At 36.2% G+C, this 25,155-nt stretch overlaps 1 protein-coding gene across 1 annotated transcript in view; it reads left to right on the plus strand.

The window, feature by feature from the left end:
- Positions 1-25,155, plus strand: part of DCAF10 (DDB1 and CUL4 associated factor 10) — a 51,917-nt gene that overhangs the window by 24,083 nt on the left and 2,679 nt on the right. The window contains exons 3-5 of the mRNA XM_052645130.1: positions 11,769-11,966; positions 20,452-20,654; positions 22,129-22,242. Coding sequence (XP_052501090.1) covers positions 11,769-11,966; positions 20,452-20,654; positions 22,129-22,242 — 515 coding nt within the window. The remainder of the gene's footprint in view (positions 1-11,768; positions 11,967-20,451; positions 20,655-22,128; positions 22,243-25,155) is intronic.

The raw sequence follows: 25,155 nt of genomic DNA on the forward strand, positions 1-25,155 counted from the left end.
ATTTTTAAACTTATCCCTCACTTTATTTTATTTTTTATGAATATACTTTTGGAACCTGGTCAGCTCAGAGATTCTTCTGAAAGTCTTAACCAATCATGTTACTTTTTTGCTTAAAACCCTTCAGGGTGAACTGGTATGGTCTACAGCAATATAATCCCACTGGGGTTTTAAATCCATATGTACATTATATACTTTCTATACTAAATATCAGGGTTTTTCCCTAAATTTTTCAAATGTATGAAGATGCTTTTATGATGATAATCAGTTTAAAAAGTTTGACTTTCCATTAGCCTTTGCCATTTTGTATTTTTTAAAATCATATAATTCCTGTCAAATGTGGAAGTCTTTGAAATACTTCTACTTTTAAAAGCCTCATCAGTAAATTTAAAACTATAAGGGGAAAATGGATTTGACAGTATAATTAAAATTTTCATATAGCAAAAACTATAAATCACATTTATAGATAGAAACATATATAAAACATTCAACATGCTGTATTTGAAAAACTGAAGTATATTATCCTTATTATAAACAGATTTTATAACTCAATAAATAATATTACAAGAGGGAAATCAGTAAGGAATATGGAATAGCAATTCCCAGAAGAAATATAATCTTCCAATTAATATGAAAAAAATGTTTAACTTTACTAAGAATAAACATTTCAGCTTAAAACAAGATGATATTTTTTTCCTTGCACTTAACAGAATTAAGGTATAACTTGTGTGGGAAGGGTTTGAAGAAACAGACACTATTCTAACTGCTCGTGGAACTAGTTGTTATTATGTTCTGAGGACAGTTTGGCTATTTATATTCAAAAGCCTTACATTTAAAAAGTCTCTTTTTACTTAGCAATACATTTTTCTGCAAATGTATTTAGAAAAATAACTAGGAATGTGGTTAATGTTTGACTGTTAGGATGTTCATCATAGTGTTTTGAATAGTAGTAAATTGGCAGCAATCTAAACATCCAGCAATTTGCAAGTTAGTTTAAAAAAGAGAAAAGATTATGATTCATTCATAGTGAATGCTATTCAGCCATTAAAATTTTTTTTGTCAATAAATAATGACATGTAAAATATTTATAAAATAATATTAAGCATGAGATACATGAATTAAGCTAAATATCAATTTCAGTGGTTATTTTTGGTAGTGGATTTTTCCCATTTAAAAAATACTTTTAATGGATATGTATTTATAATTAAGAAATAGTTACTGGGAATCACTATAGAATGATTCCATGATTTATGCTCTACTTGTCTCTAGTTTTCCACACACAGCACATCTAACTGCTGTTGCCTCAGAGTACACCATCCCTGTGCATACCTTTATACCTTTGCTTACCCCTTGCCCTTAGGGAGTTCCTACTCATTTTTTTAAAAAACAAGTTCAAATGATTCCACCATGAAACATTTCCTAACTGTCCTCTTTTCTTTGCTTGCTCAACATATTTATTTTGTATAGCTATATATTTTAATGCCTTCTCCACTAGGCAGTGAAGTGCTCATTCATTTAATAAATAGTTGTGAATTTGTGAGTAGAAATGTGTGCTTTGGGTACTACAAGATCTAACCATGAGTTATGCACACAGGTTTGCCTGCCTTCAAGGAGTTTATACGCTTTTAAAGTTATTCCTTACACGGTAACAGTAAGTGTTGTGATAGAAGTATAGAGTGCTTTGGGAAATTAGAAGATCAGTAAATCTGGCCCAGACTGGATATAGAAAGAGGTTTTCCTAGAAGGGCTAATTATTGAGTATTAAAAAGGAAATAAGTGTTAGCCAGGTCAAGAGATCAGGAGAATGTGGTTTCAGGTAGCAGAAACAGCCTGTACAAAAGCCTGGAATTTTTAAAATTGTTTCAGGAAGGCCATTATGGTGCTTGTGGATATTGATTTCTGATAGAAAATAATTCTATATAATTTTATCTTGGAGGAATTCTTTTCTTGAGAGATAAGGTAGTTACATAGAATAGTATATGTTAGAGAAAGCATCCTAATATTGAATTAAGCAGAAATTCAAATGTGATAGGTTATAGTTTTTAAATATTTGTAAAAATATTCCCACTGATTGAGAACTTAGTATAAAATAAAATCTGAATTATAGGGTATTTTAATTGTTGTGTTTTTGTTTTTATTGAAGTATAATTGATTTACAATGTTGTGTTTTCTGGGGAATAGCAAATGATTCAGTTATATATATTCTTTTCATATTCTCTCCATAATGGTTTATTACAACATATTTAATATAGTTCCCTGTGCTATACAGTAGGATCTTGTTGTTTATCTGTGTTACAAATAATAGTTTGTATCTGCTAATCCCAAACTCCTAATTTATCCACCCACTTTCCCCTTTTATAACCATAAGTTTGTTTTCGTGGGCTGTGAGTCTGTTTCTGTTTTGTGAATAAATTGATTTGTATATCATCTTTTAGATTCCCCATTATGAGTGATATCATATGTTATCTTCATTTAGTATGATAATCTTTAAGTCCATCCATGTTTGCAAATGGTGTTATTTCATTCTTTTTTATGGCTGAGTAGTATTCCTTTATATATGTATATATTATCACATCCTCTTTATTCATTCATCTGTCCATGGACATCTAGGTTGCTTCTGTGTCTTGGCTATTATAATAATGCTGCTATGAACATTGGGGTACATATATTTTTTTGAATTAGAGTTTTTCTGATATATGCCCAGGAATGGGATTGCTGGATCATATGACAATTCTGTTTTTAGTTTTTTAAGGAACCTCCATACTGTTTTCCATAGTGCTTATACCAGTTTACATTCCCACCAACATTGTAGAAGGGTTCCCTTTTCTTTACACACTCTCCAGCATTAATTATTTGTATACTTTTTAATGATGGCCATCCTGACTGGTGTAAGGGGATACCACATTGTAGTTTTGAATTGCATTTCTCTGTTAATTAGCATTGTTGAACATCTTTTCATGTGCCTATTGGCTATCTTTCTGGAGTTAGAAATAACTCCAGAAAGAATGAAGGGATGGAGCCAAAGCAAAAACAATAGCCTGTTGTGGATGTCACTGGTGATAGAAGCAAGATCCAATGCTGTAAAGAGCAATATTGCATAGGAACCTGGAATGGCAGGTCCATGAATCAAGGCAAATTGGAAGTGGTCAAATAGTAGATGGCAAGAGTGAACGTCGACATTCTAGGAATCAGCGAACTAAAATGGACTGGAATGGGTGAATTAACTCAGATGACCATTATATCTACTACTGCAGGCAGGAATCCTTTAGAAGAAATGGAGTAGCCAAAAGAGTCTGAAATGCAGTACTTGGATGCAGTCTCAAAAACGACAGAATGATCTCTGTTCATTTCCAAGGCAAACCATTCAATATCACAGTAATCCAAGTCTATGCCCCAACCAGTAATGCTGAAGAAGCTGAACAGTTCTATGAAGACCTACAAGACCTTCTAGAACTAACACCAAAAAAGGATATCCTTTTCATTATAGGGGACTGGAATGCAAAAGTAGGAAGTCAAGAAACACCTGGAGTAACAGGCAAATTTGGCCTTGGAATGCGGAATGAAGGAGGGCAAAGACTAATAGAGTTTTGCCAAGAAAATGCACTGGTCATAGCAAACACCCTCTTCCAACAACACAAGAGAAGACTATACACATGGACATCACCAGATGGTCAACACCGAAATCAGACTGATTATATTCTTTGCAGCCAAAGATGGAGAAGCTCTATACAGTCAACAAAAACAAGACCAGGAGCTGACTGTGGCTCAGATCATGAACTCCTTATTACCAAATTCAGACTTAAATTGAAGAAAGTAGAGAAGACTGCTAGACCATTCAGGTATGACCTAAATCAAATCCCTTATGATTATACAGTGGAAGTGAGAAATAGATTTAAGGGACTAGATCTGATAGATAGAGTGCCTGATGAATTATGGACGGAGGTTCATGACATTGTACAGGAGAGAGGGATCAAGACCATCCCCATGGAAAAGAAATGCAAAAAACCAAAATGGCTGTCTGAGGAGACCTTACAAATAGCTGTGAAAAGAAGTGAAAAGCAAAGGAGAAAAGGAAAGATATAAGCATCTGAATGCAGAGTTCCAAAGAATAGCAAGAAGAGATAAGAAAGCCTTCCTCAGCGATCAGTGCAAAGAAATAGAGGCAAACAACAGAATGGGAAAGACTAGAGATACCAAGGGAACATTTCATGCAAAGATGGGCTCGATAAAGGACAGAAATGGTAGTGACCTAACAGAAGCAGAAGATATTAAGAAGAGGTGGCAAGAATACACAGAAGAGCTGTACAAAAAAGATCTTCATGACCAAGATAATCACAATGGTGTGATCACTCACCTAGAGCCAGACATCTTGGAATGTGAAGTCAAGTGGGCCTTGGAAAGCATCACTATGAACAAAGGTAGTGGAGGAGATGGCATTCCAGTTGAGCTGCTTCAAATCCTGAAAGATGATGCTGTGAAAGTGCTGCACTCAATATGCCAGCAAATTTGGAAAACTCAGCAGTGGCCACAGGACTGGAAAAAGTCAGTTTTCATTCCAATCCCCAAAAAAGGCAATGCCAAAGAATGCTCCAACTACCACACAATTGCACTCATCTCACATGCTAGTAAAGTAATGCTCAAAATTCTCCAAGCCAGGCTTCAGCAATATGTGAACCGTCAACTTCCAGATGTTCAAGCTGGCTTTAGAAAAGGCAGAGGAACCAGAGATCAAATTGCCAGCATCTGCTGGATCATGGAAAAAGCAAGAGAGTTCCAGAAAAACATCTATTTCTGCTTTATTGACTATGCCAAAGCCTTTGACTGTGTGGATCACAATAAACTGTGGAAAATTGTGAAAGAGATGGGAATACCAGACCACCTGACCTGCCTCTTGAGAAACCTATATGCAGGTAAGGAAGCAACAGTTAGAACTGGACATGGAACAACAGACTGGTTCCAAATAGGAAAAGGAGTACATCAAGGCTGTATATTGTCACCCTGCTTATTTAACTTCTATGCAGAGTACATCATGAGAAACTGACTGGAAGAAGCATAAGCTGGAATCTCGATTGCCGGGAGAAATATCAATAACCTCAGATATGCAGATGACACCACCCTTATGGCAGAAATTGAAGAGGAACTAAAAAGCCTCTTGATGAAAGTGAAAGTGGAGACTGAAAAAGTTGGCCTAAAGCTCAACATTCAGAAAATGAAGACCATGGCATCTGGTCCCATCACTTCATGGGAAATAGATGGGGAAACAGTGGAAACAGTGTCAGACTTTATTTTCTGGGGGCTCCAAAATCACTGCAGATTGTGACTGCAGCCATGAAATTAAAAGATGCTTACTCCTTGGAAGAAAAGTTATGACCAACCTAGATAGCATGTTGAAAAGCAGAGACATTACTTTGCCAACAAAGGTCCGTCTAGTCAAGGCTATGGTTTTTCCAGTGGTCATGTATGGTTGTGAGAGTTGGGTTGTGAAGAAAGCTGAGCTCTGAAGAATTGATGCTTTTGAACTGTGGTGTTGGAGAAGACTCTTGAGAGTACCTTGGACTGCAAGAAGATCCAACCAGTCCATTCTGAGGGAGATCATTCCTGGGTGTTCATTGGAAGGACTGATGCTAAAGCTGAAGCTCCAGTACTTTGGCCACCTCATGCGAAGAGTTGACTCATTGGAGAAGACTCTGTTGCTGGGAGGGATTGGGGGCAGGAGAAGAAGGGGACAACAGAGGATGAGATGGCTGGATGGCATCACCAACTTAATGGACATGAGTTTGAGTGAACTCCGGGAGTTGGTGATGGATAGGGAGGCCTGGTGTGCTGCGATTCATGGGGTTGCAAAGAGTCAGACACGAATGAGTGACTGAGCTGAACTGAACTGAACTGAACTGGCTATCTAGATGTTTTCTTTGGAGAAATGTCTATATAGGTCTTCTGCCCATTTTTTGATTGGGTTTTTTGTTATTAAGTTGTACAAGCTTTTGTAAATTTTGGAAATTAAGCCCGTGGAGGTCCCATTTTGCAAGTACTTTCTCCCAATCTGTAGGTTGTCTTTTTGTTTGGTTTATGGTTTTCTTTGCTATGCAGAAGCTTATAAGTTTGCATAAGTGCCATTTATCTCTTTTGTCTTTCATTTCTATTGCCTTAGAAAAGTGTTAATTATTTTGTAATCTTGACTGATCCTAATAAAATGTCGCTAAGTGAGATTATTTGGGGAATGCATTTGAAATAATGGGCTTCCCTGATGGCTCAGATGGTAAAAAATCTGCTTGCAGTGCAGGAGACCTGGGTTTGATCCCTGGGTTGGGAAGATACCTTGGAGAAGGGAGTGGCTACCCACTCCAGTTTAATAGATTAAAAATAATGGCACGTTTTCCCTTCTTTTTGGTGAACGAAAGATTTTAAAAATTGTGTAGTGCTTTACAATTTTAAGGGCTTCCCTGGTGGTTCAGCTGGTAAAGAATCTGCCTGCAATGTGGGAGACCTGGGTTCGGTCCCTGGGTTGGGAAGATCCCCTGGAGAAGGGAACAGGTACCCACTCCAGTATTCTGGCCTGGAGAATCCCATGGCCTGTACATTCCGTGGGGTCACAAAGAGTCAGACTCGACTGAGCAACTTTCACTTTTACTTTACAATTTTAAAAAGTTTCTCATAGATGATTTCATATAATCCCGTAATAACCCTCCCCTTTCCTCTTCCTATCCCTCTTCTGCCCCCCCCCCCCACCCCCGCCTTGCTTCCCTCTTCACACTGCAGGTAACCATTAGTTTATTCTCTGTATCCGTTCATCTGCTTCTTTTTTGTTTTATTCACTAATTTGTTGTAGTTTTTAGATTCCACTTATAAATGATATCATATAGTATTTGTCTTTCTCTGTCTGACTTATTTCCCTTAGCATAATGCCCTCCAAGTCCATCCATTTTGGTGCAGGTAAAATTTCATTCCTTTTTATGTCTGAGTAGTCCATATATATACACCACATCTTCTTTATCCATTCATCTGTTGATAGACACATGGGTTATTTTCATACCACAGCAACTGTAAATAATGCTCCTGTGCACATTGGAGTGCATATATATTTTTGAATTTTTTTTTTCAGATATATATCCAGGAGTAGAATTGCTGGGTCACATGGGTCTAATTTAGTTTTTTGAGAAACCTCTGTTTTCCACAGTGCCTGTATCCATACATTCCCATGAGCAGTGTATGAGGGTTCCTTTTTCTCCACATTTTTTTTTCTATATATGTTTCTTAATATTTGTATTATTTCTGTGCATCTATTTTTTATACTGAATTCTAGAGTATTTCATTCTTTTTTATAGCTGAGTAAGATTCCATTATATATATGTACCACGTCTTTTTTTTTGATGTATAATTGATTTATACAATGTTGTAGTTTCTGCTGTATAGGTGACCCAGTTATATACATACATACATTCTTTTTTTATGTTCTTTTCCATTATGTTTTATCCCACCAGATTAGATATAGTTCCCTGTGATATACAGGGTATACAGGTAGGACCTTGTTGTTTATCCATTCTAAATATATTAGTTTGCATACACTAACCCCAGACTCCCAGTCCATCGTTCTTCTGCCCAACACCCCCACCCCTTGGCAATCACAAGTCTTGGCAATCACTCTGTGTCTGTGAGTCTGTTTCTATTCTGTAGATAGGTTCATTCGGAGAAGGTGATGGCACCCCACTCCAGTACTCTGGCCTGGAAAATCCCATGGATGGAGGAGCCTGGTAGGCTGCAGTCCATGGGGTTGCTAAGAGTCGGACACGACTGAGCGACTTCACTTTCACTTTTCACTTTCATGCATTGGAGAAGGAAATGGCAACCCACTCCAGTGTTCTTGCCTGGAGAATCCCAGGGACGGGGGAGCCTGGTGGGCTGCCATCTATGGGGTCGCACAGAGTTGGACACAACTGAAGTGACTTAGCAGCAGCAGCAGTGCCATATTTTAGATTCCACGTGTAAGTGATATCATGTGTTATTTCTCTTTCTGACACTTCACTTAGTGTAATAACATCTGGTTGCATTCATGGTGCCTGCTAATGGCATTATTTCTTTCCTTTTTATGGCTGAGTAGTAGTCTATTATATTGGATTGGCCAAATGAACTTTTTGGCCAACCTGTATATATATATCTTCTTTATCCATTCATCAGTCACTGGATATTTAGGTTGCTTCCATGTCTTAGCTATGGTAAATAGTGCTACAATGAACATTGGGGTGCATGTCCCAGGTATTTTCAAAGTATGGTTTTTTTCTGGATATATGCTCAGGGGTGGGACTGCTGGATCATATAGCAGTTATGTTTTTAGACTTTTAAGGAACCTCCATAATGTACCCCATAGTGACGGTACCAGTTTACATTCACAGCAACAGTGTAGGAGGGTTCCCTTTTTCCCCACACCCACTCTAGCATTTATTGTTTGTAGACTTTTTGTTGACGGCCATTCTGATTGGTACCTCATTGTAGCTTTGATTTGCATTTCTCTAATAATTAGCAATGTCCAGCATGTCACACAGAGTTGGACACGACTGAAACAACTTAGCAGCAGCAGCAGCAGCATGTTTTTCAAAATATTAGCATCTTTTCATGTGCTGTCTGGCCATTGGTATGACCTCTTTGGAGAAATGTCTAGATTTTTGCTCATTTTTTTGATTGGGTGGTGGTTTTGATTTTGAGCTGTGTGAGCTGTTCGTATATTTGGGGGATTAATCCCTTGTTGGTCAAATCACTGGCAAATATTTTCTCTCATTTTGTGAGTTGTCTTTTCATTTGGTTTATGGTCGCCTTTGTTGTGCAAAAGCTTTTAAGTTTACTTAAATCCTATTTTTGTTTCCTCTGCTTTAGGAGATAGATTAAAAAAAATGCTGTGTTTTATTTCAAACAGTGTTCTGCCTTATGTTTTCTTCTAGGAGTTGTATAGTATCTGGTCTTAGATTTAGGTCATTAATCCATTTTGAATTTATTTTTGTATATGGTGTTAGAGAATGTTCAAATTTCATTCTCTTACATGTCTAGTTTTCCAGCACTACTTATTGAAGAAATTTTCTTTTCTCCATTGTATATTCTTGCCTCTTTCTCATAGATTAATTGACCATAGGTGTGTGGGTTTATTTCTGGGCTCTGCATCCTGTTCCATTGATCTGTGTGTGTTTTTGTGCCAGTACTATAATGCTTTGATTATTGTAGCTTGGTAGTATAGTCTGAGGGCTTCCTTGGTGGCTCAGATGGTAAAGAATCTGCCTGCAATGCAGACGACCTAAGTTCAATCCCTGGGTTGGGAAGATACCCTGGAGGAGGGCATAGCAACCCACCGGTATTCTTGTATTGAGAAGCCCCATGGACATAGGAGCCTGGCTGGCTACAGTCCATGAGGTTGCAAAGAGTCAGACACGAGGAATGACTAAGCACAGCACAGTATAGTCCAAAGTCAGAGAGCATGATTCTTCCACCTCTGTTCTTTCTCAAGATTATTTTGGCTATTTGGAGTCTTTGTGTTTCCATACAAATTTTAAAATTACTTGTTCTAGTTCTGTGAAAAATGCCTTTGGTATCTTGATAGGGATTACATTCAATCTGTAGACTGCCTTGGGCAGTATGGTTATTTTAACAATAATAGTAGGTCTTCTATCCCAAGGACACATATCTTTCTTTGTCATCTTCTCATCTTCAGTTTCTTGCATCAGTGTATTATAGTTTTCTAAGTATAGGTCTTTTATCTCCTTAGGTAGGTTTATTCCTAGGTATTTTATGCTCTTTGACATGATGGTAAATGGAATTGTTTCCTTAATTTCTCTTTCTGATAGTTCATTGTTAGCATGTAGAACTGCAACAGATTTCTGTATATTTTGTATCCTGCAACTTTACCAAATTTGTTGATGTGCTCTAATAGTTTTCTGTGGTATCTTTAGGATTTTCTGTTAAGTAGTATCATGTCATCTGCAAGCAGTGAGTTCTACTTTTTCCTTTCCTATTTGGAGTCCTTTTATTTCTTTTTCATCTCTAATTGCTGTGGATAGGACTTCAGAATGGACATCCTTGTTTTGTTTCTGATATTAACGCATTATTGACTGGGGGGTTTTTGCAGAAATTAATGCCTATGGCTGGCAATTTGTTATGTAAATGAATATTGAAATGTCTCTGGTAAATAATTTTGGGGTAACAAAAGATGTATTGATATGTCTCTGATCGATAATGTGGTAAAAGGAAATGCCCTCAGCTTTTCACGATTGAGTATGATAACTATGGCTTTGTCATATATTGCCTTATATTAAGCCAGATTCCCTCTATACCTGCTTTCTGGAGAGTTTTTAATCATAAATGGATGCTGAACTTTATCAAAAGCTTTGTTTGCATTATGTTGAGATGATCATATGGTGTTTATTCTTCAATTTCTTAAGGTGGTTTATCACACTCATTGATTTGTGGATACTGAAAAATCTTTGCATCCCTGGGATAAAGTCCGACTTGATCATGTTGTATGATCCTCTTCATATTGTTGGATTTAGTTTGCTAATATTTTATTGAGGATTTTTGCATCTTTGTTTATCAGTGATACTGGCCTGTAATTACTATGTGCATAGAATGAGTTTGAGAGTGTTCCTTCCTCTGCAATTTTTTAGAACAGTTTGAGAAGGATAGATTTTAACTCTTCCCTAAATGTTTGGTAGAATTCATCTGTGAAGCCATTTGGTCCTGGACTTCTGTTTGTGGGGAGTTTTTATTTTTATTTTTAAATTTTAAAATATTTATTAATTTATTTACTTGGCTGTGCCATGTGGCTTTCAGGATCTTAGTTCCCCATCCAGGGATGGAACCTGGCCCTCAGCAGTGAAAGCAGAGTTCTAACTACTGGGTCATTAGGGAATTCCCTGTGAGGACTTTTAAAATTACTGATTGAATTTTATTACTGATAATTGATCTGTTCGTATTTTCTGTTTCTTCCTGGTTTAATCTTGGTTCAAGACAGTACCTTTTTAAGAATTTTTCCATTTCTTCTTCGTTGTCCTAGAAGCAAGATTATTTGGGGAATGCCTTTGAATTAATTGGGCTTTCCTGGTGGCTCAATTGGTAAAGAATCTGCGTGCAATGCAGGAGACCCAGGTTTGATCCCTGGGTCGGGAAGATCCCCTGGAGAAGGGAATGACAACCCTCTCCAGTATTCTTGCCTGGAGAATTTCATGGACTGAGGACCCTGTGGGCTGTAGTCCATGAGGTCACAAAGAATAGGACACAACTGGGTGACTAAACACTTTCACTTTTACTTTGAATTGATTAAAAATTTTGTATATGTAAATATATTTTAAAGAGAAATGTACACTAAATAGAAAGTGATGTTATTTGTAGCAAAGTAAATATTTGTCATAATTTTGAACGGTTTATGCTTAATGTGTTTCACCTGCAGTTAAGTATTCAAAATCTCCTTTGTCTCCTATTGTCTGTTACCATTTGTGTTTCCCATACAGATTCTAAAATTCGTTTTCTCTGGCATTGTTCTCTAAACACCTACCTCTATTTCTGGTTTTCAATAAAATAATTTAACACAAGTAGATAAAATTACAACATGGTCCTCATTAACTCCTAGTATCCTCTGGTTATGTAAAGTATACTTACTACTATTATATATTAGAATCACTGGGTTTGTACAGTAAGTTTGTAGTCCTTTTTTGGTTTGTTTTCTTGATTAGGTAACATAGCAGTTTTTTTTAATAAGAGATTAAATAAACCAGTTTTTCTTTTCTGCTTTGTAGATTTCTTGATAACCGGCTGTTTGCCACCTGTTCTGATGACACTACAATAGCCCTTTGGGATCTGAGAAAACTGAACACGAAAGTATGCACTTTACATGGTCACACTAGCTGGGTGAAGAACATCGAATATGATACTAATACAAGACTCTTAGTAACATCAGGATTTGATGGAAATGTCATTATTTGGGACACCAACAGGTTTGTGAACAGGAGACTATGTTAGGATTATGAACAACAAAAAAATGTTTTTAAAATGGTAAAAAAAAACTTGGTGTTCTTTCTTAGCTCTCATGTTTCTTTAGAAGAAAGAAACTGGCTTTGGGAAAAACAATCAGAAAGTGATTCTGTCTTTCGTTCCTTGCACTTAGTCATATATCGTGACTAAAACACTTGGAGAAAATTATGTAGAAAAAAGACCAAATACTTCGTACTTGAGATCAAGTACCAAATACTTAACCAAGACCAAGTTAATGATGAAAACTGGTTTATAAGATGAGTTTCCTGAATTTAAGGAAAAATTATTTTGTTTTTTCCTTGTGGAACTGAAATGTTTTCCTTTGATCCTTCAATTCTAAATCTATTTTGTAAATTTTGAAGTTTGTTTTCATGCATTAAGAGAGTAGTTTCTCAGTTAGAGTGGTACTGATGTTAGGGGAATGTTTAGAAATAATGTGTAGTGCAGTTTTAGTGGTCACTACAGGAGAAGAGAAGAGGATTTCTACTCACATTTAGTCAGTAGAGATCAGAGTTTGTAAACATCCTGCAGTGCATGGGATAGTTTGCACAGTGGACCAGTCATCCCATCTAAACTGTCACTAATGTCTGTGTTGTGAAACACTTCAATAGAATATCTCCTGATAGAGAACTGAAAGAGTTGAATTTTGGGAAATAATTATAAGTTTCTGAAATATTCCTTAGAGCTCATATGTAAAACTAGGGGAATATTCTTAAAGATTTCTAGTTATGCATAGTGTTTGAGCCAAGCATAGAGCTACTGATTATCTTTAAGACAGCCTCTTGTTTAAACTTAGAACTAATTATTTTTTTAATTTAGAAGATTTTAATGTTATTAATAACCTTGACTTAGTTGGCAGATGTAGAATTCTGCTGCCAAATAGTGAGTACACCCTCTGAAGCAGAGTTTGAACATGTACAAAAATTGAGTGTGTTCTGGACTACAAAGTAAGTCTCAACCAGTATCAAAGAATTGTTATCATACAAATCTTTTCTCTGATCTCAGTATAGTTTAATTAACTACAGGTAAAATTAAAATTCCAAGGTTTGGAGAGTTATAAACTTACATCCTAAATAATTGATGGATCAAAGAAAAAAATCATAGTGAAGTCAAAAGATAGACTAAAAATTAATGAACTAAGCATCTTACTCAAAAAGCTTGAAAAAGATAAAAAAGTAAATCTGATGAAAGTAGATATATAGAAATGATTAAGATAAAAGCAGAAATTAATGAAATAGAAAATGAAAGTACAATAAAGATTTTTTAAAAGCTTGTTCTTCTCTGGTAAGATACATTAAGGAAAAAAGAGAGATGACACAATCCTAACAATAAGAGACAATAAAAAATACAATATAAAGTAAAATAATAAGGTCACTTTTATGCCAATATACTTGAAAACTTTGATGAAACTGACAGATTACCCCAAAAAATACACCTTTGCAAAAGTGATCAAGGAGGAAATAGAAAACCGTAAATAGACATTTCCAGGATATTTAACCATTATGCACTGGTTTAGCTGAAAAGGTTGTTAAAAGATTGAATTTCTTCCAAAATAACTAATAGATAGTTACTGTCATGAATCATCCTCAGGTGTCATATCCTAGCACCTCTGGGTACCCACGAACCTCTCTGGAGATACCTTCCTCAAGATCTCTCTTTATGATCTAGTAGCCGAAGTCCCTCTTACATAGTAAACTAATTGCAGGATCCAGTTCCAGCACTGAAACTCTGGAACTCAGGATCCAATTCCAGCATCAACTCTGGCTAGTTTTCATGCAGGGTTGGTTATTTAAATATTCTAAACATCACCTCTGCTTTAACCGTTAGAGAAATGAAAAAAAAAGTCAATTAAAACATAGCTACTAATTAAACAGCAGCATGTCAGTTTTACAGGTGACTTCTACCAAATATTACAAGAAACAGAACATTCCAATTTTATTAAACTGTCCAGATTGCAGAAAAATGGAATTCTTACCTTAGGTATGAAGCTGGTATGACCTTGATACTTGAATTCAAAATGAAAGTTCAGTCTGTAATATGAATGTAGATGTGAATAGTCCAAAAAAAAAAAGAGATCCTGTAAGAAATTAATCAAAATAATCATGACCACTTTGGGTTTATTCTAGAAATGAAAAGATGATTTATCAGTAAAAATTCTGTTAGTATAATTTATCCCATTAACAGATTAAATAGATAAATCCTTATTCATCCCTTATGAATGATAAAATTCATCATTCATAATTAAAAGGGACATCATTACCAACCTTACAGAAATTAAAAGGATTAAAAAGGAATACGTGCTTAGTCGCTCAGTTGTATCCTACTCTTTGTGACCCTTTGGATTGTAGCCCACCAGGCTCTTCTGTCCATGGAATTTTCCCAGCAAGAATACTAGACTGCATTGCCATTTCCTCCTCCAGGGGATCTTCCCAACCCAGGGACTGAACCCATGACTCCAGTGTCTCCTGCACTGTAGGTGGATTCACCGGCTTAGCCATCAGGGAAGTCCCACAAAAGAACACAATGAACAACTTTATGGCAACAAATTAGACAACTTCGATAAACAAATACCGCAGAATCACAAATTATTTAAACTAACTCAAGAGCAAACAAAATCTCTAGACCTATTGACCTATATAGCAAGTAAAGAAATTGTATTGGCAGTTTAAAAATCTTCCCACAATGAAAAGCTCAGACTTGTAAGTCTTCGCTCATGAAGTTTGGTGAATTTTACCAGACATTTACAGAATAAATAATATCAATCTTTCACAAAGTCTTACAGAAAATAGAGAGGAAGGGAGAGCACTTACCAACTCATTTTATGAGGCTAGTATTCCTCTGATACCAACCCAGACAAACATCATAAGAATAGAAAACTACAGACCAATATCCTTCTCCTGATAGTTCGATAAAGATTCTCAACAAAATATTAGCAAATCTAACCTAGCAACATATATAGGGGATTATATGTCACCTGGAATTTATTCCAGGAATATAGATAGGGTTGGTTAAACATCTAAAAATCAATTATCGTAATATATTAATAAAGGTAAAAGTCCATATATATGATCATCCAAAGGCAGAAAAAACACATGACAAAATCCAATACCCATCTGTGATAAAACTAGGAATAAGAAGGAACTTTTTCAATTTAACAAAGGACAGCTATAAAAAGCCTACAGCTCAAATCATACTCGATGTTGAAAGACTAAAAACACCCCCACTAAGACTGGGAACAAGGCAAGGATGCTTACTCTCACCACTTTTATACAACATCTTACTGGACATGCACTGAGAGTACATTCAGACAAGAAAAATAACAGGCATTTAGACTGGAAAGAAAGTAAAATTATATATGTATAAGATATGATCTTATATATTAAAAATCTTGAATTCACAAAACTACTAGAACTAATAAGTTTGGCAAGGTCATAAAATATATAAAATTATATTTCTGTTCATGAGCAATGAACAGTCCAAAAAAGAATGAAAAGAAAAATTCCACTCATAATAGCATCAAAAAGAATAAAATAGAAGATATAAATGAATGGAGAGACCATTTCATGCTCATGGATCTCAATATCATTAAGATAGCAAGTCTCTCAAATTAGTATATAGATTCAGTACAATCCCTGTCAACTCTAGCTGCCTTTTTTGGGGGGAAAAATTGTCAAACCAATTCTAAAATTTGTATGGAAATACAAATAACCCAGAATAACCAAAACAATCTTCAAAAGGAAGAATGAATTTGGAAAATTCACACTTCCTGATTAAAGAAATTTCTACAGAGCCATAGTAATCAAGGCAATGTGGTACTGGCATAGGATAGATATCCAACATAAATTAAGGGAAAAAAATTGAGAGTCCAGAAATCAACCCTTATATTTATGATCAGCTGATTTTCAACAAAAGTGCTAAGGTAATTCAGTGGTTCAGGAAAGGATAATCTGTTCAACAAATGATATGAGCAACCAGATACCCACATGCAAATAGATGAATTTAGACCATTATCTCACATCACAGAAATGAATTCAAAATGGATTTCAACCTGAACATAAGAGCTGAAATTATATAACTCTTAGAAGAAAACATGTGAGTGAATTTTCATATAACACCAAATTGATTTTAAAAATTGATAAAATGGACTTCATTAAAGTTAAAAAGCTTTGTACATCAAATAACACTAAGAAAGTGAAAAGAAATATTACAGAATGGGATAGCGTATTTGTAGATCACATTTACTAAAGGATTTATGTCCAGAATGTATAAAGAACACTTCCAGCTCACTTATATGTATTACAAATCACCCCCTTTAAAAATAGATGAGATATTTACATAGACATTTCACCAAGGGCAATATACAAATGATTAATAAGCTCCTGAATAGATGTATGACATCATTAGTCTTAAAGGAAATGCAAATTAAAACCGAAATAAGATACCACTTCATATTCAATAAGATAGTTTTAACAAAAAAGACAGCAACAAATACTGGCAAGAATATGAAGAAACCAGAATCTCACATATTGCTTGTAGGAAAATAAAATGATACAGCCATTTTAGAAAACAGTTTGGCAGCTTCTTAAAATGTTAAATACAAGAGTTGCCATATGATCCAGCAATTCCACTTCTAGGTATCTACCCAAGAGAAATGAATACATATGTTTGCACAAAGAATTCTTATAATAGTATTATTCATAATAGCAGAAGAAAATAGAACCAGTTCAAATACTTATCAACTGGTAAAAGGATGAACAACGTGATGATATATTCATACGAATATATTCATAGAATATATATTCATAGAATACTGCGTGATAATGAACAAAGTACTGTTAGGTGCTACAGTGTCGAAGAACCCCAGAAAAATTAAGTGAAAAAGCTAAACCAGAAGACAGTTTACTGTATGATTCTATTTATATGCAGTGTCAACAATAGGCAGATCTGTAGAGACAGGAAATAGTACTGGTTGCCTGTGGCTGGGAGTCAGAAAGGGAGTAACTACTAATGGGGAAGAGGGATTTTTAAAATGATGAAAATGTTCTAAAAATTGGGTTATATTGATGACTGCACAACTCGGTAAATTTACTTAAAAAAATCATTTAATTGTACACTTAAAATGAATGAGTTTTATGGTATGAAATTATACCATGATAAAACTGTTAAAAACAATCTGTTAATTAACTAGACATAGAAGGAAACCCATTAAAAGTATGCACTAAAAACCTATAGCACATTTTTAAATGGTGAAATTTTAGAAGTTTTCTCTCTAAAATCAGGAAGGAGAACATACTTGCTATTACTATTATTGTTCACTATTGTTTTAGTGTGGAGGGAGGCAGGGTCCTAGTTGGTGCAATAAAATAAATTAGGATTGGAATATATAAGGATTGGAAAAGAAAAAATGAAACAACATTCAACATTCAAGATGATATGATTGTCTATATCAGGGGCTGGCAAACTTTCTATAAAGGACTGTGTAATAAATATTTTAGACTTCGTGTGTTCTACTGGGGCTTCCCAGGTGGCGCGGGTGGTAAAGAATCTGCCCGCCAATGCAGGAGACTTAAGAGATGCAGTTCGACCCCTAGGTTGGGAAGATCCTCTGGAGGAGGAAATGGCAACCCACTCCAGTATTCTTGCCTGGAGAATCCCATGGACAGAGCAGCCTGGTGGACTACAGCCCATGAGTTCACGAAGAGTCAGACAAGTGAAGTGACTTAGCGTGCATACACGTTCTGTTGTCTCTGAGCAGTCATAGATAATACATGAATGAGTGTGGCTGTGTTCCAACAAACTGTCTATATTGAAACGGGCAATGAGAACTTCCCTGGTGGTACAGTGGATAGCAATCTGCCTGCCATTGTAGGGGACACAAGTTCAATCCCTGTTCCAGGAAGATTCCACATGCCACAGAGCAACTAAGCCTGTGCACCACACTACTTATCCCAAGTGCCACAACTACTGAAGCCCAAGCGCCTACCGCCTGTGCTCTGCAACAGTAAAAGCCACCACAATGAGAAGCCCCTGCTCGCTGCAGCTAGAGAAAGCCCATGTGCAGCGGTGAAGACCCAGTGCAACCAAAAGGAATAAATTAATTTTTAAAAAAACAGGCAGTAATCCAGATTTTGCCCATAGGCCAGTTTTTAGACAGGTGGACTAGATAGAAAACCCTAGAAATTCTACTGACAGATTATTAGAATCAGAGTTAACTGTAATTGTTGATATAAGGTAAAAATATAAAAATCAATAGTGTTCCTATACATCACTTTAAATAATTTAAATTTTTTAAGTAGATAATTTTAATAATTAAAAAATTTAGCTGGGGACTTCCCTGATGGTCCAGTGGTTAAGACTCCGTGCTTCCAGCATAAGGAGCATAGTAGGTTCAATCCCTGGTCAGGGAACTAAGATCCTGTATGCCATGTAGTGTGGCCAAATTAAATAAATAAAGTACTCTTAAGAATTTTAGTTGGTACACAGGAATAAATTACAGCAGAAGATTTGTATAACCATTATGGAGAAAACTAAAATTTTATTATAAGACCTGAATAGAGTCTGTGAATGAGAAGATTCCTCTAAAATACAAATTTTAAATGAAGGGTATAAACTCGTAAGATGGGGAAACAGGAAAGAAAGCAATGACAATAAAATTTTAGAATCTGGAAAGCAGGAGGATGAGTGGCAACCACCTTAGCAACTTACTTAATAAGTACAAGAAAGCTGAATCCGAAACTAGCAGCGGAAAACATTAAGAACTTAAGACAGTTTATACAAAATCCTCAAAAATCACAAGAACTGGCAACTCTGGGTACTCTGTAGTAGAAAGGGTAGCTAAAATAAGGATTGAAATGAAAGATATTTAAGAATTTATATCTCTTGCCTTAATCCATACTGCTGGATGATTTACCTCCTGTATGTCAGCAGAAATCTTAAATCTTACTCTCTAAAGAGGGTAAAATAGAAATCTCTCTATATTAAAGGATGCCAGACACAGTTGAAGGCTTTGAGTACCTGACCAAAATCAGGGGGACTAAATGACCATATGCACACTGAATACTTAATTCAGATATCCTGAGAATTATTTCAGCTATTGAACTAAAGATACTGACATTAGAAGTTCTTCCAAAAATGGCTTCTCCCTATTTAGTGAAGCACAAGCCTACCCTTGCACTCAGAGTTCCCAGTCACCTTTTTAGTTCCCCACTCTTAACTATGAGCAGACAGTCAAAAGATACTCAGACATTTGACAAAAGAGTCTAATACAGAGACCTAAACAAACGGGGAGATATTTTGGAAAAGTAGAGACTACATAAGGAGAAGATGACTTAAATTTTAGAAAAACTCTCAGATAAGAAAAGACATTGCATGCTTGAAGCACTGCATGCTGACTGAAGGATGCAACAAGGAGAGAGAAACAGGAGACTTAGAAAGTATTGGTATAGTTCTACTTCTTAACATTGGTGGTGAGTTACAGATGTTCACTTTTCTCTAAACCCCACAAGTACTTTATCTATGGACTTTTCTGTAAGGATGATACATTTCACAGTTTTAAAAATAATTAACAAAAAAGGAAATAAAATGGGGAATAAAAAATATTAGGCAAGGAATAAAAATCTATCCAAAAGATCATGCAGATTTGAAATAAAGCCAGATAGTACTTAAAGAAGTAAAAAAAAAAAACTGTACTGTTAAAATTTATAAAAACAAGTAGCAGAAACAGTTTATACAACAGATTAAGATAGATACTGAAAAATTACCCAGAAGGCAATATATGGAGATGAGGAGATAGCAAACATGAAAGAGCAGTTATGAGACAGGAGTCTCATGGGAATGTTTCAAGTATCTATTTAGAACTCCAAAAGAATTTAGAAATAGGTGAGAGGCAACATTGGAATAATGACAGAAAACCTTCCAGAATATATGAACAATCTGAATCTTAAGACTTAGAAAGTCAAACGAATCTCAGTGAAGATCAATAATAGGAAATCAACATTTACAAACATCAGAGTGAAACTGCAATACTCCAAAGACAAGGGAAGATTAGTCAAAGGGAAAAAAAAGTATCCAAAGTAACAGTTCAACTGATAACAGACTTTAACAACAATGGAAGCCAGAACTCATGAAATATTATCCTATTTAAAAAGAAATAACTATCAACCCTTATAGGCTCAGCTGAACCTTTAATCAAAAAGAGTGAAATAAAGATTTTCAGAGCAATAAAAAGTGAGAGTTTTCCTCAACAAAGTTTTACTTAATATACATGAGAAAGAGAATAATTTTTTTTAAAAAAGTTAAAGAGATGGAAGAAGGAATGGGGAGCAAAAATTTTTCATCTGTATAAGTCTGAGTATACATTGAGTGTAAATTCTAGTTGGAAGGGCAAAAATACAACTGTCACTGAATGTTTATGATAACTAGGTTTTGTTGGTTTGATTTCTTCTGCAGGTGTACCGAAGATGGATGTCCACATAAGAAATTCTTTCACACACGTTTTCTCATGCGGATGAGATTAACACCAGATTGTTCCAAAATGTTGATCTCAACATCCTCTGGATATCTCTTGATTTTGCATGATCTTGACTTAACCAAGTCTTTAGAAGTAGGCAGCTATCCCATTTTGAGGGCAAGAAGAACAACATCAAGTTCAGGTACGCTTTCCTTTTTTGATTAAAAGAAAGAGTTTTCTAAATAATCTCAGACATGGAGATGGTATATGTTTCTATTTTGAGAATGATAACAGGAAGAAGAGAAGAAAATTAAAAGACATTCTTTGGAAAGCTCAGTGAGAGCTTTTTTCCCAAAGTATCTTTGATGTAGTATTAGTTTGTACCTCACAAATGATCTAGGAAGAATAACTTGAAACTCTTAAAAAAAAATTTTTAGCCCTCTGATAGCCAGAAAATCTTCATCAGTGTTTGTAAATCATCATTATCTCAAATATTAGTGATAGCCCAAAGTACTGTCAATCTTCTTAAGTCTTTCTGATAAACTGCCATTTAAAATCAGCTTCAGATGGTTGGAATCTCTCTCTGTGCATGTGGCCACTTTTGAAGATCTTTGGGAATGCATAGGCCTCATTGTATTGCAGTGGCCTAATTTCGTTGCTCAAAGTAGAAATTTAAGTTTTACCAGCTTATTTGCAAGCAAGAGATTCATTAACATGTAAGTGCAGTCCTTTTAATTTCAGAATTTGTTAGGTTAAACAATAATCAAGCTTAGTGAAAAGTAGTGATTTCAGAATAAATTCCATATAAGTTAAAAAAAAAAAAGAAAAGTAGTGATTTAGGAGATCTAGTTGGCATGTTTTGCTTAAAAACCAAGGTTTTCTGTCTTTTAAAGGTAGTTCTGATACTTAATACCATCAAAAGAAATTAGATTAATAAGAAGTCCCCACCGATGTGTGGGGCTACAAGAAAAGTGTGACATAGAGATTGCTGTTTGGAGTAGTACATCAGACTCCCCTATCTGATATTCATTTTATTTTCTCAGATTTCAATGTTATGTTTGTATTGCATTTCAAAGATGGTATTCACATAATTTCAGTAAGCATGATAGATGTTGTTGCTATACTTTAAGGAACATCTGTTCGTGTTCTCAGTAATGGGCCTGTTGTTTGGATGTTATTCTAACATAAAACAACAGATTGAGCAGCTCGTTTTCATTCATGCTGAATTTTCTTATTCCATTTCACTATGGAAATAATGGGGAACCTAAGATGTTGGAGAAGGAAATGGCAACCCACTCCAGTATTCTTGCCTGGAAAATCCCATGGATGGAGGAGCCTGGTAGGCTACAATCCATGGGGTCGCGAAGAGTCAGACACGACAGAACGACTTCACTTTCACTTTTCAAGATGTTCCTGTGTTTATTTGGTTTTTCATTTTTATTTCACTTAAGGAAGTCATTGGTGTAAACAGTTTTAGAAAGGGACTAAGCCTTGGAATGGATAGGACATTCCAAAGAAACATCTTGCCTACCTCAATCTTAGTTATTTATAGACCACTTTTAGGTGGGTATGTACTTGCCATGCTTCAGATGAACTTTAAAAATATGATTCAAGTAGATTATTTAAAGGTTGAGACACTACCAGAATTCACTGTTGGAATGTTTTGTATTTTCAAGATCTTACCACTTTGTCAAGTTCGTCTGGTCCTAGAGTTTCTGGTTCACCTTGTCATCACAGTGATTCTAATTCATCTTCTGAGAAACACATGTCACGCACCTCACAAAGAGAAGGTAGGTTAAAAGTTAGATTTCATAATCTTGTATAGAGATGCTAAAATAGCTTTCTTTGGTTTGATTTTAATCTTTAAAAATAAAAGCCAATAGAGATGAGGTTATTCCTTGCCCCTCAATAATCATTTTCAAAAAGCTAACCAGGGAATTCCGTGGTGGTTCAATGGTTAAGCCTCTGCACTTCCACTGCAGGGGGCCAGGTTTCATCCCTCGTCAAGGAACTAAGATCCCATATGTCCCTCATTGTGGCCAAAAAACAAACAAAACCCCACAAAGCTAACCAGAGTCTCTAGGTTGAATATCATGGGCTTAAATTTTTTTTGGAATTTGAATTTTGGTTTTACTTCCTGGATTTAAGTTTGGTCCAGTTTGGGAGGGAATAGTTGGGAAATACAGACTCCAATTAAGATTGTTACAGAAATTAAATGAGAGAGTGCATCATGCAAAATGTTGGGCTGGATGAATCAAGCTGGAATCAAGATTGCTCAGATATCAACAGCCTCAGTCAGATATGCAGATGATACCACCCTGATGGCAGAAATTGAAGAGTAACTAAAGAGCCTCTTGATGAAGGTGAAAGAGAAGAGTGAAAAAACTGACTTAAAACTCAACATTCAGAAAACGAAGATCATGGCATCTGGTCCCATCAGTTAATAGCAAATAGATGGGAAAAAATGGAAACAATGGCAGATTTTATTTTCTTGAGCTCCAAAATCACTGCAGACGAAACTGAAGATGCTTGCTCCTTAAAATAAAAGCTGACAAACCTAGATAGCATATTAAAAAGCAGAGACATTACTTTTCCAACAAAGGTCCATATAGTCAAAGCTATGGTTTTTCCAGTAGTGATGTACAGATCTACAGTGATGTGAGTTGGACCATAAAGAAGATTGAGCACCAAAGAATATGCTTTCGAACCGTGGTGCTTGAGAAGACTCTTGAGTCCCTTGGACAGCGAGGAGATGAAACCAGTCAATCTTAAAGGAAATCAAGCCCAAATAGTCACTGGAAGGACTGATGCCTGAAGATGAAGCTCCAATACTTTGGCCACCTGATGTGACAAGCTGACTCACTGGAAAATACCCTGATGCTGGGAAAGATTGAGGGCAGGAGGACAAGGGGGTGAAAGAGGATTAGATGGATGGACAGCATCATTGACTCAGTGAACATGAGTTTGAACAAACTCTGGGAGAGAGTAAAGGACAGGGAAGCCTGGTGTGCTTCAGTCCCTGGGGTTGCAAAGGGTTAGACATGACTTAGCAACTGAGTAACAACAATGGATCTGATAGTGCTATATAATATATAATATAAAGGGATGATTTATCAGGTGCTTGTGAAAGTCGCCTGGTTCCAGCCCGGTAAGCTTTTTGCTCTGCTGTTTCCTTACCTCAACAATGCCTGGTAGCCTCACAGGGGTTGTGGGATAAAGTGAGCTACAATGTGGCCCCACTTAGCTTTTGCCAGTTTTTCCCCAGCCAATCTGGTAGAACGATCTGGTTAATCTAGCCCATCCACCCCTCAATTGAAATGCTTTCTATCTAGCAAGTTTCACTCACCATCCCTCTCCATACTAACCCACATTTGAGGTCTTAAAACACTTTTTGTTCTCCTCTTGGTGGACTGATGGCTAGATACAGGTTTTGTTTTGTTTTGTCTTTTTGTAGTTTTGGGTCACCTTTTGGAGATATCTTGTACCTAGAAATTTAGAGGAGAGACCGTACATTAGACTGCTAATTAAGGTTTTTCCTGGGTGGCCTTACCTGGTAAATGCCTGTTTGATAACTTGATTACTTTGTATGGCTACTTCCAAGAATGGTTTGAGAGTCTTTCCTAACCTAACCTGTTGACTATCCATCATCTGGTCCTCTGGATGTTAAAGACTGTGCTGTCTCATTTTAAGGTTAAATATTCCTCCTCTTAGAGATTTATGCCTGGATATGTAATATTTCTCATGTGGATTTTTAGGGATGTAGCACAAATAAAAGTAGAGTAACTGATCCAAGTGTAATTAGTGAGGCCCTTGATTCTCCAGTCTTCCTGCCCCATCTCCACTCTGACCCTTTAGCCAGCTCTTAAGCAACCTCCATGGAGAAGGCAATGACACCCCACTCCAGTACTCTTGCCTGGAAAATCCCATGGATGGAGGAGCCTGGTAGGCTGCAGTCTATGGGGTCACTAAGAGTCGGACACGACTGAGCGACTTCACTTTCACACATTGGAGAAGGAAATGACAACCCACTCCAGTATTCTTGCCTAGAGAATCCCAGGGATGGGGGAGCCTGGTGGGCTGCCGTCTGTGGGGTCGCACAGAGTTGGACACGACTGAAGCGACTTAGCAGCAGCAGCAGCAACAACCTCCAAGGAGCAGAGACTCAAAGACCACTGCTTATCTATTCAAAATAAGTTTCTTTTCTGCTCTGGTTATAGATTTTCAAAATTAATTCTTGAAATAGGATTTTTTTTTCCTAAAATTGTTGTTAAAGTTTAATTACATGGGAAATTACTTATGTATAATTTGGTTGTAACTGTAATTTAGAACATCACAGGTTTTTGTCAGTGTACTAATCTCAAGGGAAGCTTTTAAAAGAAGAGACCACATCTAAGTGAGAAATAATTCATAAAGGGTCTGACAGAGGCAGTTCATTATTTTTAAATTAACTCCTTCTATAGGCACAGAATTGTTGAAATATTTCTCTCGGTATTAAATTTCTAAGTTGCTTCCTTACAATGTTTATGAAAGTGGTTTTCCACGTACTTCAGGGACATGACATATTCCCATTTGTAACAGTAGCTCACTACAGCAGTTACTTTCATCAGTGGCTAGGTAGAAAGAAATGATGGCCATAGCAGAGTACCAGGAATATGTACAGTTGGCAGTATCTCCCACCTCTTGTCTTGATATGTCTCTCTGTG

The sequence above is a fragment of the Budorcas taxicolor genome, chromosome 8 (assembly GCF_023091745.1).
Source record: "Budorcas taxicolor isolate Tak-1 chromosome 8, Takin1.1, whole genome shotgun sequence".
Classification (NCBI taxonomy): domain Eukaryota; kingdom Metazoa; phylum Chordata; class Mammalia; order Artiodactyla; family Bovidae; genus Budorcas; species Budorcas taxicolor.